Source organism: Astatotilapia calliptera, chromosome 10 (assembly GCF_964374335.1).
Source record: "Astatotilapia calliptera chromosome 10, fAstCal68.1, whole genome shotgun sequence".
Taxonomy (NCBI): domain Eukaryota; kingdom Metazoa; phylum Chordata; class Actinopteri; order Cichliformes; family Cichlidae; genus Astatotilapia; species Astatotilapia calliptera.
The window spans coordinates 23,536,259-23,554,721 of record NC_137431.1 but is presented as its reverse complement, the minus strand read 5'-3'; the positions used below and the strand labels follow the sequence as shown (position 1 = coordinate 23,554,721).

At 39.9% G+C, this 18,463-nt stretch overlaps 1 protein-coding gene across 1 annotated transcript in view; it reads right to left on the bottom strand.

Moving 5' to 3' along the window:
- stk32a (serine/threonine kinase 32A) overlaps window positions 1–18,463 on the bottom strand; it is a 63,290-nt gene that overhangs the window by 30,874 nt on the left and 13,953 nt on the right. Inside the window, exon 4 of the mRNA XM_026181893.2 lies at window positions 12,293–12,466. Coding sequence (XP_026037678.2) covers window positions 12,293–12,466 — 174 coding nt within the window. The remainder of the gene's footprint in view (window positions 1–12,292; window positions 12,467–18,463) is intronic.

Below are 18,463 nucleotides of genomic sequence, written 5' to 3'. Positions count from 1 at the left end.
CTAAAAAACACATGTGTCTGTTTTAGCCTTAGCCACACCAGGACTGTGTGACGACTGGACTGCTTGGTTAAGTTACACCTTAATCCACAGCAAAAGGGATGAAAGAGATATAGTTGTTTCCTTTCCTTTCTATAATGGAAATTGCAGGGGGGGAAAAAACTAATATATTTCGTTCTTGCACTGACAACCACTAAACTGTGAGATAAAAACTTGTAATCATCAGCCATTGTTTGTCACTGCTGGAGTACTGCAGAATTGTTGCTTATATGAACAAGATGTTTTTTAAATAAATTCTCTCAGCCAAAGTAAAAAGTAAAGCATGTATCATGACAGTTTACATATAGTTTGACAGCTGTGACGCTCTGCACAGAGATATTAAGTTTATATCTAAAGTCCTGTATACAAATTTAAATATAGGGGATAAAAGTGCTAAATTTGAAGAAATAGTTTGAGGTCTAATAGCCACACTAAAAGAGTGTTTAAGTCATAAAAGCCAAAAAAAAAAATGAGGCATGCAATTAAAGAGCTAGAGTATTAAATCTGGAGAAACAGCAGGAACAGTGGCGATTTAAGAAAACACAGAATGCATAGATCATTGATATTCTGTATGGATAAACAGAGAAAATGAAGCAAAGGACGAATGAGAGAGTGTGGTATGAATAAGAAATAGGAAGAAATATAGGAAGCTAGGGGAAAATGAAGTAAGAAAGGAACAAAGAGCAAATTAAACAAGTAGGATTAAAGGGATAAAGTGTGAAACAGAAAAAGTGACCAAAATTTTGGGCTCCTTTGAGTGAGGAATTTGATGAAGGGCCAGGGAAAGCTGATCCCCTTAGCTTTTCTCTCAGTTGACTGACCCTACAAGCTATTAGCAGGATCTAATGGCCTCATTACAGCATGCTATGAGAGGCATAGGAGTAACTGAGCCCTGTACCCGGTCATACGACACCACGCTGATACTCGACCAGGCCAACACACCTGAGAACAGAGGCTTGTGCGCACACTCACACCCACACACAGGTCAGACCATTAAAAAAGCACATGTAATAATACACATGCCGAAACCAACAAGACAGAAGCACACCTGCTTACATGTGAACTGTGAAGCAGTAAGGGCTCCTGGGGGGATTTTAGGGGAAGAAAGCCAGACTTGTTCTGACATGTTGCGGTAAAAGTGGCAAACAATCTGCCACATGCGATGACAAAAACACTAAGCAGTCGGTCTAAAATTAGCCCACACGCACATCCTGTGACTATGACTTCATTGTTGTATTTATTGTATTGTTAATTTGCAGGAAGATCTAAAGAATGAAGCCAAATCAAACATTTAAAGCCACATAGCAAATACATTATTACAATTTAACTTGACCATTATCTTCTTGATTATTTAACAGTCGGTTAGTCCATTTAACGTGAAATAATGAAAATCACTATTTTAAGGGGCAAAACCTTAAAATCACTACACACCCAGCCCTGGCATCATGACTTTTCCTTTTAGTTTTTTGTTAAACTTTGAACAAAATGCAAAATTTGTTGCTATGAAACCTTTAAATCTTGCTGTTTTCCACGTTAAAAAGAAAGCGATTCATAGCTTCTACAGTGAAATTGGCGGTACTAGTTTTCTGCTGGCAGTTTAATAACAGGCTCTTTCATGGCTCGGCCGCTTTAGTAGCTTCTCCCCTCTGGAATAAAAGCGGGGAGCTGTATGAGCTCGTGCCGCTCCCCCTCTGTCACAAAGGAGAGTGGAGGAGCTCTGGAAGCCCCAGAAAGCCCTCAGCTCAGCTACATCCCACACTCGCCCAACAAGCAATACACACATGAACACAGATATGCACAGTTTGTGTGCAGAAATATGCACGCGACCACAGATTCACACAGTGTCAGAATCCCTCAGTTCTCAGCACCCACGCCCACCAGCAACTGAAGAGCGAGTCAGACAGCCGCTGCCTTTGAACGTGAATTGAAAGCCCAACTTGATCCACAGAGACTAACTGCTCCAATCCAACAAACTGCTGCATCTCTCATCCACCCTTTCGTCTTCCTGTTAACGGCAAGCAGCTCTGACAAGTGCGAGAAAGAGACAGGTGTGCGTGTGTGTGTGTGTCTGTGCTCTAGTTTATCCACATGTGTAAACAATATTTGGCGTGCACCAACAGTTGAGAAGAGAGACGTTCATTCTTTATTCAACAATAAATGCCGACTGTTACCCGGTTAACAAAGTTGGCCATGACGAGTTCCCGGACTCTGGGAGAGCGGCGAGCAGACACGAGAAGCAGCCAGTCAGCGCTAAAAACTCACATCACAATTACTGGTGATGAATAATTCACAGAGTCAGAAACATTCAGAGATTGTTGCAAAAGAAAAATAATGTCATCTTTTTCTCTCTCTCTGCCTCTTTTCTTTGTCTTTCATCACCTTCTTCTTGTCTCTCAGTCTGCCTCAGATTTCCTGAATGTGCTGCTTTCTCCTTCCTCCTTCTATTTTTTTTTTAATTCTACAGAACACTTGTGAATTAAATACACAAACAGCCAATTAGTGATCTTTTTGGAACAGACTTGCTTGTAAACAGTCTATCGTGTTCACAGCACAAACCTCCTCCCATCCTTTAATCTGTTACTGTGAGCTGAGGCTGAGCTGAAGGAGATTTTCGAAAAAGATAACGCTCAATTCACCGTTTTTTTTTTTTTGTTGTTATTGTTTTTGGGTTGTTGGTTTTTTTTTTGGTGGAAATCAGGAAAGCTAGTACCAGCTGGCACTTTAATCTCCATTTATGAAATATGAGCATATAATTTTCCTCTCCCTCTCTTCCCTCCCTCCTGTTTTTTTTTCTTTTTCTTCATCTGCTGGGAAATAAAACATTAACACGCTCCATGAATAAAGGATACTTCACTTGAAGACCTGACAAATGCTCCCCATTTCAAACAGCTGATGGAGAGTAAGAGTAATGACTTTGTCTGCAACCATGCATACAATTTACTATGTTTTATCCTTTTTTTAGAGCACAAGAAGACCCACTTCCTTTCACCTTCACTTAAGCAGATAGGTGAATTAAGATCATATTCCCTTTCGGCAGCTTAGCAAAAGGTCTCTTGAGGAGAAGAGGGCGGAAAGAGCAAATAAATTATTTGAAGCACAGCTATGTTTGTGCCACTCCCTCTGAGAAAGAAAGAGACCATCCACAAGAAGAAACAAAGAACGAGGATGTACAAGAGTAGAGCATGGATAAGAAATACAGTAGGAAGTTGGAAGAGGAAATGGCACAAGAGGTGAAAAAAGGCAGCAATAATGAAAGAGATTATGAGGGAAAGGTAGAGTGTACTGCATGTGTGTATACATGTGAGAGAGAGGCTCAAAGAGGAGATGAGGGGAAGAGATCAGAGCTTGCAAAGGCAGAGCCTCTTTAGCTGAAATAGGGTTGCTGCTGCAACAGCTGGGTCTCAGTATGCTTCAGTTCATTTAATAAGAAATAGTAATGTCAATAAATAGACTGGTTAGTTTCCACACAGAGGCAACAGCAAACAATGGGATCTGTCAGTTTTTTCAGCATCTTTTGACTCTTTTGACTTAGTTTTTAGGTCCAGAAGATGTTTCATGTCACTTGGTCTGATAGTTACCTATGCTTATGCTCATACTGAGGCTGTTTCTGAGGCTGCTGGCTGACTCTAAGTTCTGGATAGTTTTAGCCACTTAACCTTTGTTGGCTTCTTTCAAATGTTTGTGTTCAGCTGAATGAAAGCAATTTAAGTATTTGATTAAGTTTGTTCTTACAATCTCGTTTGTGGTGTTCATCTTAACTCAGAGGGAAGAGCTTTCACGCTAACAACATAGCATGTGGCTACAAGTGTGTGTGTTTGTGTCTACTTAACGGCAGTACTGTGTGGATGTTGTGCATGCATGAAAGCGATCAGCTAGCAACTGGTTATACATGAGGCTAACCAGCGGGTCAGGGCCAAGAATGCTTAAAAATCTGCCAATATCAATTCCTGTCTGGTTGATCATTGCATCTCTAGTTTAGTTTGAAGCTTTTTAAAATACTTTTTGGACAAGAACAAAGGTCTATCCCACAGGAAACAATACAACATAATAACAATGTAAGACCAATTTAATATTTGTCAAGGCCTTTTAATAAGAAATTGTTTATATTAAAGCAATTAGACTTTGTATTACTGGTTACTTTGTATTATTAGTCTTAGAGCACTGTATTGTTAACTTTAAAGTTATCTATATGAATGACAGAAATCATCTGTATATTAATGGTCCTTACAGCTTTACCAGGCATATCCATGAAAGCATCAGATGGAGCCAAGGTACATACCTGTATGAATTTTTCCATACATGCATTGCAGGATGTAATGTACGTGCAGATTTCTTGTTGTAATGTCAGCATTGATTATATTTAAGTATAGCCACACTTTTGAAAATTTAGTTGTTTCCACCATTTTCACTAAGCACAATCCTCCAGCGTGCTGCACAGCAAGTGAGAGATGCTCCTTCCCCTTGCACAGATTGTCTGAAAGAAAGGTGCTCCTCCCGGATAAGAAGGAGCAAAAATGCTTCATGTCATAAAATGTTAATCTTATTGCAAGTTAAAAAGTGACTTGGTCAAACGAAATGTACCAATATTGTAGTTTGGATCTTTCTCCAAAACAATTAGAATCCCCCCAGCACTCTAGTGCACTGTAGCTATCATGAGGACACAATGGGCAACTGAAGTGGCTGATGAAAAAAAATGTGGTGGTGACCAACTGACTACAGCCCAAAAATCACTCAAATATACCACTTTAACTGAGTCCATGAACCTCTGCTGCCATCCTGGCCAATTGGCATAGCAGCAAACGCATGCTGGCCTGAATACAAACCCTCCTGTTCATCCTTTAATAAACCGCGCATTGTCAAAGCCACTGTCCAGCACCTCGTTGCCATTGTGGTGAGCAGCAAACTCAAAATGCAGCTAGCTGGTACCCTGGTGGGGTTCTGGCTCAAGCTTAGCTAATAAATCATCACATTCTATATCAGTCTGGCTGCCATTAGGCAATCTGATCAAAAGCTCCACGCCTATCTGATGATGCAAGTATATGCAATTTAGACTTTTGCCTTGAAATGAGGAGATGTGATTAGGTGTGACAGACAGAGTTTTGTAGTAAGCTTAATAGAAAAGTGAACAGTGTCCTTGTGAAGCTTCAACATTCGGATGCTGTAAGATGATGGAAATGGAAAAGAGAACATCAACTACAGTTGCTTAAGATGAATATACTGCACTACCAGTCTCACTCAGTCAGAGTTCGTCACATTGCTATCTCTCAGTACATTAAAAAAGCAGTGCAGATAGCAAATGAAGACAACTTTAATAAAAGAATCCATAATTGCATGCACTGCAGCAGCAATCAGTGCTATAGCATATTATTAAAGTTCTACCATATAAGTGCTTGTTTTCATGCACTGCTTGTAATTTTCAGCAACTTTGGCACAGCTGTGGCTCCACGCTGTAGTGGTTAACACACAAAAAGTCCCCCAGTTGAGACTGAGATGAGACACAAACCCAGCTTCAAGGGGTCACAAGCTAGTGTAAGCCTAGTGCCGATCCCAAATCTCTGTCAAATCAAACATGTGGTTCTGCCTCATGTGGGGACCCTTTCAAAATAAAGGAGCATCTGAAGAACCTTTGAACTTAATGCCTCATTTGAATGTCAAGTAACTACCGTATTTCCCGGACTACAAAGCGCACCTGAATATTAGCCGCACAAGCTAAAATCAGGGGAAAATCCTGTTTTGTACATACATTAGCCGCACCTGACTAAAAGCCGCAGGTGTTTCAATGTTGACTCATCATATGTAAGAGAATATGCACAAAGGGAATTGTCAGGAAAGAGATGGCTGTTTGGAGACACACCCCTTTTATTAATATTTTGAAAAACAAGTTATGGGTACATATTTGCACATGTAGTACATAACAATAACCTACAGCACACCAGGAAAATAGATTCGGACTACCTTTTAGGCTCAGGTGCAGTGACACGGCTTTAACAAGAAGAAAAGTCAGTCATTCACCATCATCTTTCTCTTCTTCCTGCGCACTAAAACCACCAAAGTCCTCTTCTCCAGTGTCGGATACAAACAGGCTCAGGATGGCTTCGTCATCCACTCTCCGCTTCTCTCCTTCGTTGTCACTTTCAAAACCAAAGAAATCCTCGTTGTCAGTGTCAGAGTCGAACACCCTCTGAAGGGCCGTGGCGGTGTCCTCCTCTCCATCATGCAGCAGTCCAGCCCTTCAAAATCCGTTGGTGATCGTGGATGTTTTCGCACTTTTCCACGCTGTCAGAATCCACCGGTGGAGTTGGGCATAACTTGCTTTTCGCAAGTTTATCGCCGCTCATCATCCACGCCTCCCGCTGAATGCGTAGCGCTACTTTGAAGTTTGTTTTTCGCGCTACTTCGTACGGCACTACGTTGCCTGGCGGACGGACATGTGACTAACATACCACTCTTGAACCCCGATCCTTCCGCCAGGCAACGTAGTGCCGTACAACAGCGGAACAAACAAAACAAATCGTCTTACGATATCACAAAAATCATGGAAAATCCATAGAAAAGCCGCACCTGACTAAAAGCCGCAGGGTTCAAAGCTTGTGCAAAAAGTAGCGGCTTATAGCCCGACAATTACGGTATTTACTAAACTTGCATGTAGCTCGGGTTTAACTTACTGAGTTGAGTAGGTGACCCATAGTGTTAAAGCAGAGGCCTGGTTTGAATCTGGCCTGCATGCTTTCCCTTGTGGGCTTTCCTGTCTTCTCTCCACTATCCTAACACAATAAAGGCTAAAACCCCAATAAATGCACTTTAAAAACTTAACTCAGGGGAGTCCTAAAAGGCATTTTTAAAAAAGCCAAACGATTAATCCTTTAACGACTTTAATGGGCAGTCTGTTTCCTGACTGCAACATATTGACTCGTTAAGAGCACAGACTGGTTGACAACATGTAAGTTTTTCCATTATGAGGATTCCAAGAAACACTGAAATGCACCCGAGGATGCACAGATAATTGTTGTTGACGTCAAAGAGGATGGGATGAGGTAAACAACCACAGAACACACACACACACACACACACACACACGGACAAACGAATACACACACATCCCCCACCGCATTCTTGCCATTTATCTTTCCACTTGTTTGGAAGGATTTGTCAAGTCTCTGAAGATGTCATATAATTGAGACTCAGTCTAATGTAAATAATTCAGACTTCCCACAGAGATTTATGTTAAACAGTAAGCAATGCAGAATTAGGTTTACAAGATATAGGAGAACCAGAAAATGAGAAATATTAATGGCCCATAAAGCCTATAGACTAGTAAATCCCATTATTTAGTTTTTTAATTAAAATGCAAAAAGTATGGCATAAAAATTTAAATTGAATAAGGTTTTGCTTTAAATAATTTTTTGGACATATTTCAAAAATATTTTTGCTTGCTTGTTTTTATGACAGGTGACTTAATAAACACGTTAAGCACTATGTATATACTATATATGTGCTTTTGAACTAGTCATAGTATGGATACACACATATTCCAACAAGCCTAGGTGTGTAGAGAGTTTTTGTTGTTTAACTGCAAAGGAGGAGGCCCCGGGGCAGACCCAGGACACGCTGGAGAGATTATATCTCTCGGCTGGCCTGGGAACGCCTTGATATTCCCCCGGATAAGCTGGAGGAGGTGGCTGGGGAGAGGGAGGTCTGGGCCTCTTTGCTTAGGCTGCTGCACCCGCGACCCGGCCTCGGATAAGCGGTTGAAAATGGATGGATGGATGGAACTGCAAAAATACCCTTAACTGCTTTATGTGATACTGAACTAAAAACAAAATAAAGGAGTAAAAGGTAGAAGTAAAAGGTATCAGGTAGTTGGGTACAGTTCCCGCTTCAGTTTAATGTCTAAAGGATGTGATGTAGTAGTGCAAGATCTGACCATCTAGAATGTAGAATTGGTATATCTGACAAATGAAATTTAAAGCACTCATACTTGAATAAGCTGTGTCATCTTCATTTTATTGTACAAATCTGTTTTATGGCTCCATGTTTAAAAACCTGTTCAACACCTGTACCTCTGTACTGTAATAGCATATGCAATACCAAACTTACAAAGTCTATTTTAAGGTAATATTATTTTCCATTAAACATATTTCCACTTTGTGTTTCATGCTCAGAGGTTGATCTATTGTCCCTTGATGACACTGAACTAATTTCCCTCCTTACAGGATGAGCTGAAAGACTGTTGCTAAGATTGAATGTTCCCATGGGACCGTTCCTGTTTCCATATAGCAGCAAACTATACCGTGCAAGGACTCATTATTGAAAATTACATAGATATGTCTGCTGATGTTGCCATTGTTGTCTCGTTATTATGGTACCCAGAATATAACTGGGACATAACTGCATAAAAGACATTTACCCTGATCTCAAACCACACCAAAACCTACATACACTATGCAAAAGCCTCGAGCCACCTCCCATTATCTAGTTATCAATATAATGTCATTATCCAGCTTCTAAGGAATCAGACTTTCTTGTAATTTCTTGTAATTCTTGATCAATAGTTCTCTAGTTATGAAGGTCTTTCAAAGCGAGGGGATTTTTTTTTGTTGCTTGTTAAGCTACTTAACACTGACCTATGAATCATTCAAGCATAAAAAAAGGTCCAAACTCAATGGATGAACCAGTGTTGTGTTTACACATAGCGGACATCTTAGCAAATAATTCATTTTAAATGGTATCTTCATTTCTAGTAGCCTGATGTAAAAAAAAAACCATATAATTTCTTCTCATTTCTTTAGTTGAGTTTGAAAAATGCCCAAGATAACATCGTTTTACAGGGATCACATTGTATTTTTGTAACAAAGTGATCCCCGAGGAGCTAGCATCATAAACAGTGTGTGCGGTTTGTCCTCAAAAAATGTAAGAAAACAAGTGGAAGGCAAATTGCCAGGCCTATTTATGGTAGATCTTAAGAAAAAAGCAGTAAAATATCACAGCAGAGATCTGACACGGGACCTGAGAGATGCATTGGCTCTTTATCCATGTACGGTTCATCAAAGGTTCATCAGAAACGCTGTCAGTGGAAGGGCGGCTGTCAAGAAGCCATTCTTGAGGAAGGGAAAGAGGAAGTAAAGACTGAGGTATGCCAAATTGCACAGGAACTGGACTGAAGATCATATGGAGTCATGAATCCAAATTAGAAAATTTTCGCTCACTAGTGATTATTATTAGTGTAATAATAACAGAGGAGGTCAGGAGAGAAATCTAACAGCGAGTGGAACAGTAAAACGGTGTTGGCTCTGTCTTTCAGCATGTAGTGTTGGAGATCTTTTCAAAATGGATGGAATTATGAATACATAAAAGTACTGTCAGATTTTCATCCACCATGCATTACAATCTGGAAAGCATCTGACTGGCTGCGGATTCAAAAAACAAACATAAATATGTTAGGTTTATATTGTTGGATTGTCATTTATGCTTAGAAATATATTCTCATATATGCTTAGATTTTTATAATTGATTGCATAAAGATAGAGGTCTGATCCTTAGCAGTCTGCAAAGACTCTGTGTGCCTCCCAGAGCACTCTGGCATACAGACATATCTTAAGGTCATGAGAGAGGTCGTACCTTCTCTTACTGATTTATGGTATAGGAGGACACCTACTCTGTATCTATTTAAGTATAAGAGCCCTTTGTTTAGGTGGACCGCTGGACTCCTAGCACCAGCTTTGGGGAGTCTTCACAGGGTCACATCTTGACCACACACACACACACATCTATACATACACACAGACAAGGTACTCTTTGTTTACAGCAGTGTTACGAGGGAACAGACGAGAGTGACTGGGGTTCGAGCGGAAGGAACGGCGCTCGTCACAGTTCTCTCCCTCGTGCACGAGATCAAACAAAGAGCTCTGCTTGGTGTCCAGTGCTTTTTGCTGTTGTAGTAGAATTGTGTCGTTCCAGCAACATTATAACAACATACAATATATTTGCTCATACGAGCTGCAACACAAACTCAAACTAGACACAATCCGAGAAATTTTAATGTTCTACCAACTAATAACTTAAATAATATATGTAATAGTAAAGGGGTTTGTGTATGTATGTGTGTGTGTGTGCACGGGTATTAACATCTTCCTGGGGACCAAAAATTGGTAGTTTACTATACCTGTGGGGACAAACAGCCCTCGTGGGGACCCCACGAGTTTGAAGGCATTTTTGAGACTCAAAATGTGGTTTTAGTGTCAGGGTTACAATTAGGTTATGGTTAGGTTTAGGGTAAGGATCAGGGTTAGGCATTCATTTTTGATGGTTAGGGTTAGGGTAAGCGGCCAGGGAAAGCATTATGTCAATGAGATGTCCCCACAACGATATAAATACACACGTGTGTGTAGAAGCATCAGTACCGTATGCTGATATCCAGCCATCATATGGAAGAAGCTAATGCCATGCGTATTTTACCTCTGGCATGATCAAACTTGTAAATGACATAATTAACATGTGATCGTGTTGCATGTGATTAATGTCATTATCATCACTGCTCCCCTAATTATCATCAAAATCATTAAAGACCAGCGGAAAGAGAATCTGTATGTCTCGTATTTATACCCATATAGACAGGTGCATACACACACAAACGTCCACTGAAACGCATTCGCTCGGCAAACCCAAGTCAGCGTGTCCACGTCTGAGTGAGGAAATTATATATTCAATTTCCATACAGATGAGCCGAGAGTTACTTTCAGCTCCTCTTCCTATTTGAAGCTAATGAATGCAGATTGAAAAGATGTTGATTCCATCTAAACAAACGCCCCCAACACCTGCGCATCAACTGGCAAGTCTGTCCTCTCCAGGACTGAAATAGAAAACATAATTTAAATATTCATACCCTCAATGGGCTGAATGAATAAGCAAATTATTAATCCGTCCCACTTATTTCTCCTCCTCTCTTTCCTGTGGAGGTTTAAGAGCGTGGACAAGAGCAAGTAGCCTGCTTAACGTTAAATGGTGTAATTTGTTATCTGGGGGTGTTGATAAATTAGTGTTCTCTGTTACAGTGATGTTTCCTATTAGTCATGATCTGAGAAGGTCTTTTTCCTATGTTTGTGTCTTTGCTCAGACATCAGAGTGGAGGAGTAATTTTAAAGACCAATATACACAGAAAGCATTTTATCAACTGTTTTTGCTGTCAGTCAGTAGTGTCTGGATTTCATCAAGTGTGCCCATCGACACGCAATCTAAAACCTGTCGTGCCCTCTAAAATCAATGAATGAAAAATGGTAAAAGATGATTTATTCTGCTGAGCCATCATCAAAACCGTTTTTATATGGGAAATTTTTCCATCAATCTGGTGTAGACAGTGGGTCTGGCTGCCTTCCTTAAGGTCCGCTTTGGAAGACAGCTTGTTCTCAGGACAGAAACACTAAACAGAGGCCTGAGTCAGTGGGAATTAACTCAGGTAATGTGGATTCCCAGTAAGTGGTGTTCTGAATACAGACATTACATTGCTTCAGTGAACATCATTATTAATAGCTAATTTTCATGGACTGCTAATTCATAAAATGTACAAAAACTATCCTGTAAAGCATAAACCGGGTAAATGAAGAGAGTTCTTTGTATGATACAGGGTTGCTGTATTGTTGTCTGTTACTATGTCACGAGTAAGGCAGTTTTTTTTTAACATTTTGCACACTCAATGTACTTAATGTATTTTGGCAGCAAACGTTAGCCAATAATGGAACATCTCATGCACTTTGAGTTATTCAGCAACTTAAAATAATAACATTTGGCAGTAGGCACACTTTTATTGGCTCTCTGAGTTGTGGTTTTGCCATAACAGCAGATATTTCTGCCTGAAAAGCACTTGACTTGCATTTTGAAAATTAAGTAAGGCATCAACACAGCAACATACATGTAGATGGAACTGGCGCATTTGATAATGGCCGTAGTCTCTGGCAGAGGGTAAACTGTTGTGTCAGGGATGACCTTAATGTCAAGACATCTTGACCTTGCCCTGTGGTGGAGCAGTATTAGAAAACTATGTGGATGAAAACAGCCAAGGAGAAAAGAGGAGTGCGCAATGCCCAAGCTCTGGTGAAAAATGAGGCAGGAAGCATAAGGAGGACGCGTGCTGAAGACTATTTCCGTCCTGTTATTTTTAAAGAGACAGAGGGCAACAAACCCTTAACTGTATCATTAAAGGTAATTACAAAAAACTATATATTGAGTTATAAAAATGTCAGTTTATAGAAACACCTCTTACCTGTGTATGATGCGCTTGGTGCGGAGATATCCCAGAGCCAGAGCCAATTCACAGATGTAGAGTTTGACAGTGCTCTCTGAGAAGTGCACATTCTGCTGGAGGTGGTAGCGCAGGTCTCCGCCCAGAAGCAGATCCACCACCATAAACATGTCCTCCTCATCTTGGAAGGAATACCTATAAAGAAAGATAAGTCACAAAGAAGAGTGACATGGTAACAAAGAGTCAGGGAAATGGCAAAGAAAACTGGAGAAAGAAATAAAAACTGAGGAGACATGTAAGAGGAGGAGGGAAAAGAACTAGGGAATCAAGGGGTGATAAACCCATCAGCAAAAAAATAAGATAACAAGCGCAAATTGAACTCATGCCAGGTTTGTGCACCTCAGGCAAATCAACCTTTTTAAGATAGTGTGTAACACCTTAGTATAAAAAGATTGACAAGAACAAAGAGTTCAGCAAAACCTTTCGGGGTTTTAACAACATGATCTCTATTAAAAACAACCTCGGAAGCCTTGCATACTCTCAGAGGACAGGTGCTCCTCTAAGTCCAGGCCTAAAGAAAAACACTCATCACAGTCTTTCACATTGCAGAAAATGCTGTCTACGTGACGCCTGTGGCAAAGTTCATTAACCTTCTGTCAGGGTTGGGGGTTTTTGTTCTCTCCCTTCCTCTCTCTTGCCTTTTCCCCTTTTCACTGCTCTCAGGTGATGTTTGGGATGGTTCCCTGATCAGTTCCCTAATCTTACTGTAAACTGAATGCTTTGGTCTAGGTCGTTATGACACTTTTAAGGCTCAGAGAAATGAGAAAATCCCACAGAAGTGGCTACACAGGAGGCATGTGAGACAGCTAAAACAACACTCTTGGTTGAGCACTTTTGTACAGCTTAAAGAAGAATTCCAGGTGTTTCCCCCATCCATGTGGCTCCATGGGTACAGGTATGTTTAGGAAAATGTTATGTTGCACAAATGTTACATGAATGGGGTTTATTGGATTGACTGAAAAGCCATAGCTGTCAGGGTCCTGGGTCTCCTGACCCAGCGTTTTAGTTCATTGTGATTTTTGTATTATTGTACTTGGTGTGAGTTTCTATGGTTTCTAGTTTCGATCTCTTGCCCTTCATGTTTCTCTATGTCCCCTCTGTTCTGTGTAAGTCTGTGTCTGCATGTTTGAGTTCCCCTCTGTGCCTCTCGGTTCTTAGAGTCCTCTGCCTTATGGTTTATGTCTCTGTGTTTCTTAGTTGCTGTCTCCACTGTGTCAAGTTCGCGTCTCTGTGTGATCCTTCCTGTTTTACTTTGGTCCGTGTCTTATGTGAATGTGTCCTGCTTTGCTTGTCTCGTCAGTTCTAATTTCCCCCAGCTGTGCCCTCCTTCTGTGTCTCATTCTCCTCGTTACTTCCCAGTGTATTTAGTCCCTGTGTTTCTCTGAGTCAGTGTTGCGTCGTACCCTCAACAAGCTGTGTGTGTTTTGCCTCCGTGTTACCAGTGTTTTGTTTCCAGTTCAGTATTTCTGCTTCAGTGTTTTGTCCACCAGCGTTTTTGTTTGTCCTTTGGTGAGTTTAGTTTAGTAAGAGGTTTTCCCAGCAATAAAGCTGCGCTTTAAGTTGAACTTCTGTGTCTGAGTCCTGCATTTTGGATCCACCACTCCTGCTTGCCTGCCTGCCACACAGCCAACCATGACAATAACAATGGGAAAATCCAGGCTGAAATGCAAAATTCTCCTCTAAGATGACAGTTTACAGAAAATAGACATTGGACAATGTCTACTTTTACAACCTTATTTGTTTGGGTCATAATTATTAATCATAATAACCTGTCAGTCAGTCTTAATAACTATCATTCCATCCATCCATCTTCTTCCGTTTATAAAGACCAAAGTGCTGCACAAAGCCTTCAAATTACATATAAATACACCTGAGATATACTTAAGTACATCATCACTCGATTTAAAAATATAATGTGAGCCACTATCATCCTTACACTTGTATGGCAAGGATAAAAAATGTTCCTTTTTAGTTGTCTCCACATGACATTGTATCATGAATAGCTTGCTAACTATTCTTGTTTCCTCTTAAATTTTCCGTGGGCTCAATTTTGCATAGTTTTTACAGTTTTTACAGTACACGGTAGTTAATATTTGCCTATATATAGTCCTGTATTGGTGTTAATCTGTGAAGAATGCGCTGAGTGTGACTGCGGTCATCAGTCTGCTCATCCCTGAAGCTCCAGCATGCACAGCCAGCCTGTCTCAGCGAGAAGTCCGCTGCGTTGCACTTTGAGTAGCTGTTGCACAAATAATTGATTTTACATGCTGAGCTTCTCACCGGGGATGCACTTTTTGTTCACTCCATTTAAACAATGACTTAATTAGTTTCTCACCCACGACTAATTTATGCAAAAATTGTATAAAAAAATCGCAGATGCCTGCTTTTTTTTCCAAAGCTCGCCTAGGGTTTTGTTCTGCATACAGTTGGCAACACAGTGTCCTACATTTCCACGTTCATATCTTGCATAAAATATCAGATCTGCTGCTACACTCGATTGAAATGTGGATTTAATCGGATGCAAACAGCCTACAGCTGAAATTGTTGCATCTTTGAAAAGAGTATTTCTGTTATTGCCGGCAGAAAAGGATCATCTTGGCTAAAAGTCAAAGTGTAATGACCAAGGATGTCTTTTTTTGGCTGTATTGGTGAACACCCTGAAGGTGAAGCTTTTCTAAACTGGATGGATGGAGATTGATTAAGCTGACTCCAAACTGTCTACTACGGCTCAGATAATGCTGAGACCACTCAACATCTGATTGCCGCAGCCTCCGAGTTTGGAAATACTATCTGTGGCATGGACATCCTGGAGATGCATATATTTATATGCAACAATAAATATTTATCCTAAAGATAATCCTATTTCTGACTCTCTTTAGGATATCCTATTTACCCAAAAGTCAACTACATTGAATCAGGCAAAATATGTTATTTTTGCACCAACGAGGTGATTCCAAAAGAGATCTATGCCAAAAACCTGTCATATCTCAGTATGGTGTGCAAGATATCCTTAAAAATGTGTCAAGCCAAAACAAATCTACAGCAGATTAACAGAATCTGGAAGTCATGTCCTTATGAATAAGAAAATAAAAGCCTCATCAGAAAGTCTCAGTGTGTGTAGATGTAGGAAAGGCTGACACACATCATATTACAGAAGAATTTTAGTGAAAATCAGTGCAACAGTTCTTATGGAGTGAAAAACCCATATTTGAAATTGGCAAGAGGTACAACAGCAAGTGTTTAAAGCCATCTGTAAAACACAGTGGATGCTCTGTCATAGTTTTAAGACTGATGGAACTACGAAGGCAGAAACGCATCAGATTTTAATCCAACAATAATGTCATCTGGAAAGTATCTCTTTGTTAACAGCTTCATTTTTCAGCATAACAACGATATCAAACAAATTGCCAATGTAGTAAAAGCATAGCTGGATGGAAAAACACACAATGGAACGCAATCAGTCATGGATTGGTCTCCCTAGAGCCTGGACTTCAATAATGTGGGGGGTCATCTCGGCACAGAATAGAACAAAAGGCACCCAAACGTCAAAGAAGTACTTTGAAAGTCCTTCAAAAACTCTAAAGAACGATGTCTTAAAGAAATTACAGAGAAGCTTGTCTAACAGAGTTCAGGTTGCGATGAAGAATAAAACTGGTCATAATGAATAATGACGCATTGTACAAAAGCTGTGCTGGGACAATGAGAATAAAAATGTATTCAGAAAAGAGGACCTTTAACAGGAGTCTACCAAGATTTTATTCTGGAAAAGAAAAGTTTCAGCAGATATAACTAGAGTGACAGAGTGGTTTGGCATGTATGCTTGTGTGTGTGCATAAAGATGAAAGAAAGGAAGAGTGAGTTGGAAAACGATATGACGCTTAAGTCTGGCACAGAAGGAAGAGACACACATCAAACCCGCATCATATTAACACCACACTCTCTGCATTGCTTGACTTTGATGCAGGATTTGTAGTTTTTTCGGATGACACAACTCCAACTGTGTTCAGGGAGAGTAAAAATGTTCTAGCTAATTATATTGCTCTAGTTCTGTTTACAAAGATATGTGAAGAACTAATGAACCACACATTTGGATATGCCAGTCTAGGTGCTATCCTGTTACTGCGTACTTCAATTACAGAAGAATTATAGAAAAATAAACTGTAAGGAGTTAAATAGCAGGAACAAGTATGCAAATTTTTAAATGCGATGCTGAAAATGTGTGAAATACTGATGACTGAAAATCTGAAAATCTTGCCAAAGACTCCAAACCAAGATAGGAAAAATAGGCCTTTTTTTGTTTAAAGTGTGCGCCAGATAACTTTTAGTGATTGTCGGATGGACTCTATTTTTACTCCATCTACTAATCGTTTGATTGACTGTCTTTGCTTCTCATTTGCTCTCTTGCGGTCTCCTGTTTCTCTCATCCCTTCTCTCTTATTCTACCTTAGTGTTTTTCTCTTTCTGTCACACACACATGGAGTGTAAATACCTCTAACTGAGCCAATTTAAGGAGGTAAAGAATACAACAGGACTCTGTCACAAGTATTTAGGAGACACAAACGGGACATTAATTGCTCATTTTTCTTGGCCACAAAACAAGAAAAGGAGTTACTTGTTTAATATGTATACAAAGAGATGATTTCTTCTAATGTGCTGAGTTCAGCAACTTTTTTTAAGACAGGGGAATTGATCTTTACATCTGAATTAAATGTGCTTCTTGCTAATTTATTCATTACTACTAACTATTTAATAATTATTTATTTTATGTCATGTATACTAGAGATATCATGAGCCAATCTTATGGATTTCTGTTTGTGTCGATTTAGGTATATTTTAATAGGCTAAAATACAAATATGAGAAAAAAGGGTCACAAATATTGGACATTCCTATTCTTTGCATTTAATTCATTATACATCCAAATAGTTCATTAATTACCAATTACATGCCAGATACCATATGCATTTAGGCATGCAGATATGGTCAAGATCACCTGCAAAAGTTCAAAGCAAACATGCGAATGGGGAAGAAAGGTGACTTAAGCAACTTTGAATGTGGCATGGCTGCTGGTGCCAGATGGGCCAGTCTGAGTATTTCAGAAATTGCTGATCTACTGGAATTTTCATGAAAAACCATCTGTGGGTTTTACAGAGAATGGTCCAAAAAAGAGAAAATATCCAATGAGCATAGATCTCTGGATGAGATTGCAGTGAGGTGATAGGAAGGCAACAATAACTCAAATAACTACTCGTCAAAGGAAAACTGGACAACTGAACTGGTCATTCTTAGTTTCTGCTTCAACATTTGAACAGCAGTGTCAGAATTTGGCATAAAAACAAAATGAGAGCATTGATCCATGCTGCCTTGTATCTTGTATTCAGGATGTTGGCATTGGGGTTATGGTGTGGGGGATAAATGCTTAGCCCTCTTACTACCAACCAAACACCACAGCCTACCTGAATATTGTTGGTGAACATGTGCCTCCATTTATGACCACAGTGTGCTAATCTTCTGTTGCGTCTAGCAGTACAATGCACCATGTTTCAAAGCTCAAATCATCTCAAACTGGATATTGAACATTACAATGAGTTCACTGTACTCATACGGCATCAGTCACCAGATCTCAACCCAGCAGAGAACCTTTGGGATGTGGTAGAGCAGGAGATTTGCATCATGGATGTGCAGCTAAAAATCTGCAGCAATGTTACCGGCACCTTCCAGAATCGAGGCCATGAAGAATTAAAGCAGGTAACAGAAGGACTAAGGTGTATCTAATAAAGCAGTGTGTGAGCATAATTTTTTTTTAAATGTTTCAGAATCAAACTGTGGATGGCGCTCTCACTTTACCTGCATTACAGGATTTAAATGTTCCTGTCATTTGTTAAAGGAAAAAAGAAATACAAGAGTTTTTTGAGGGATGGGTTCAGTTGGTTGGTAGATTATCAATGGTCAGTATAACGATGTATTGTAATAACACATACGTTAATATGAAAGTTCAATGTATTACTTGTTCAACTACTTGATGAGTTCACAACTTTGTGTTGGCTTCAGGGCAGCGAGGCCATCAAGTTAATCGATATCACTCTAGAGCCGTCCGTGAAACCAGTTTAATCGAGTAGAAAACCAACTCTCAC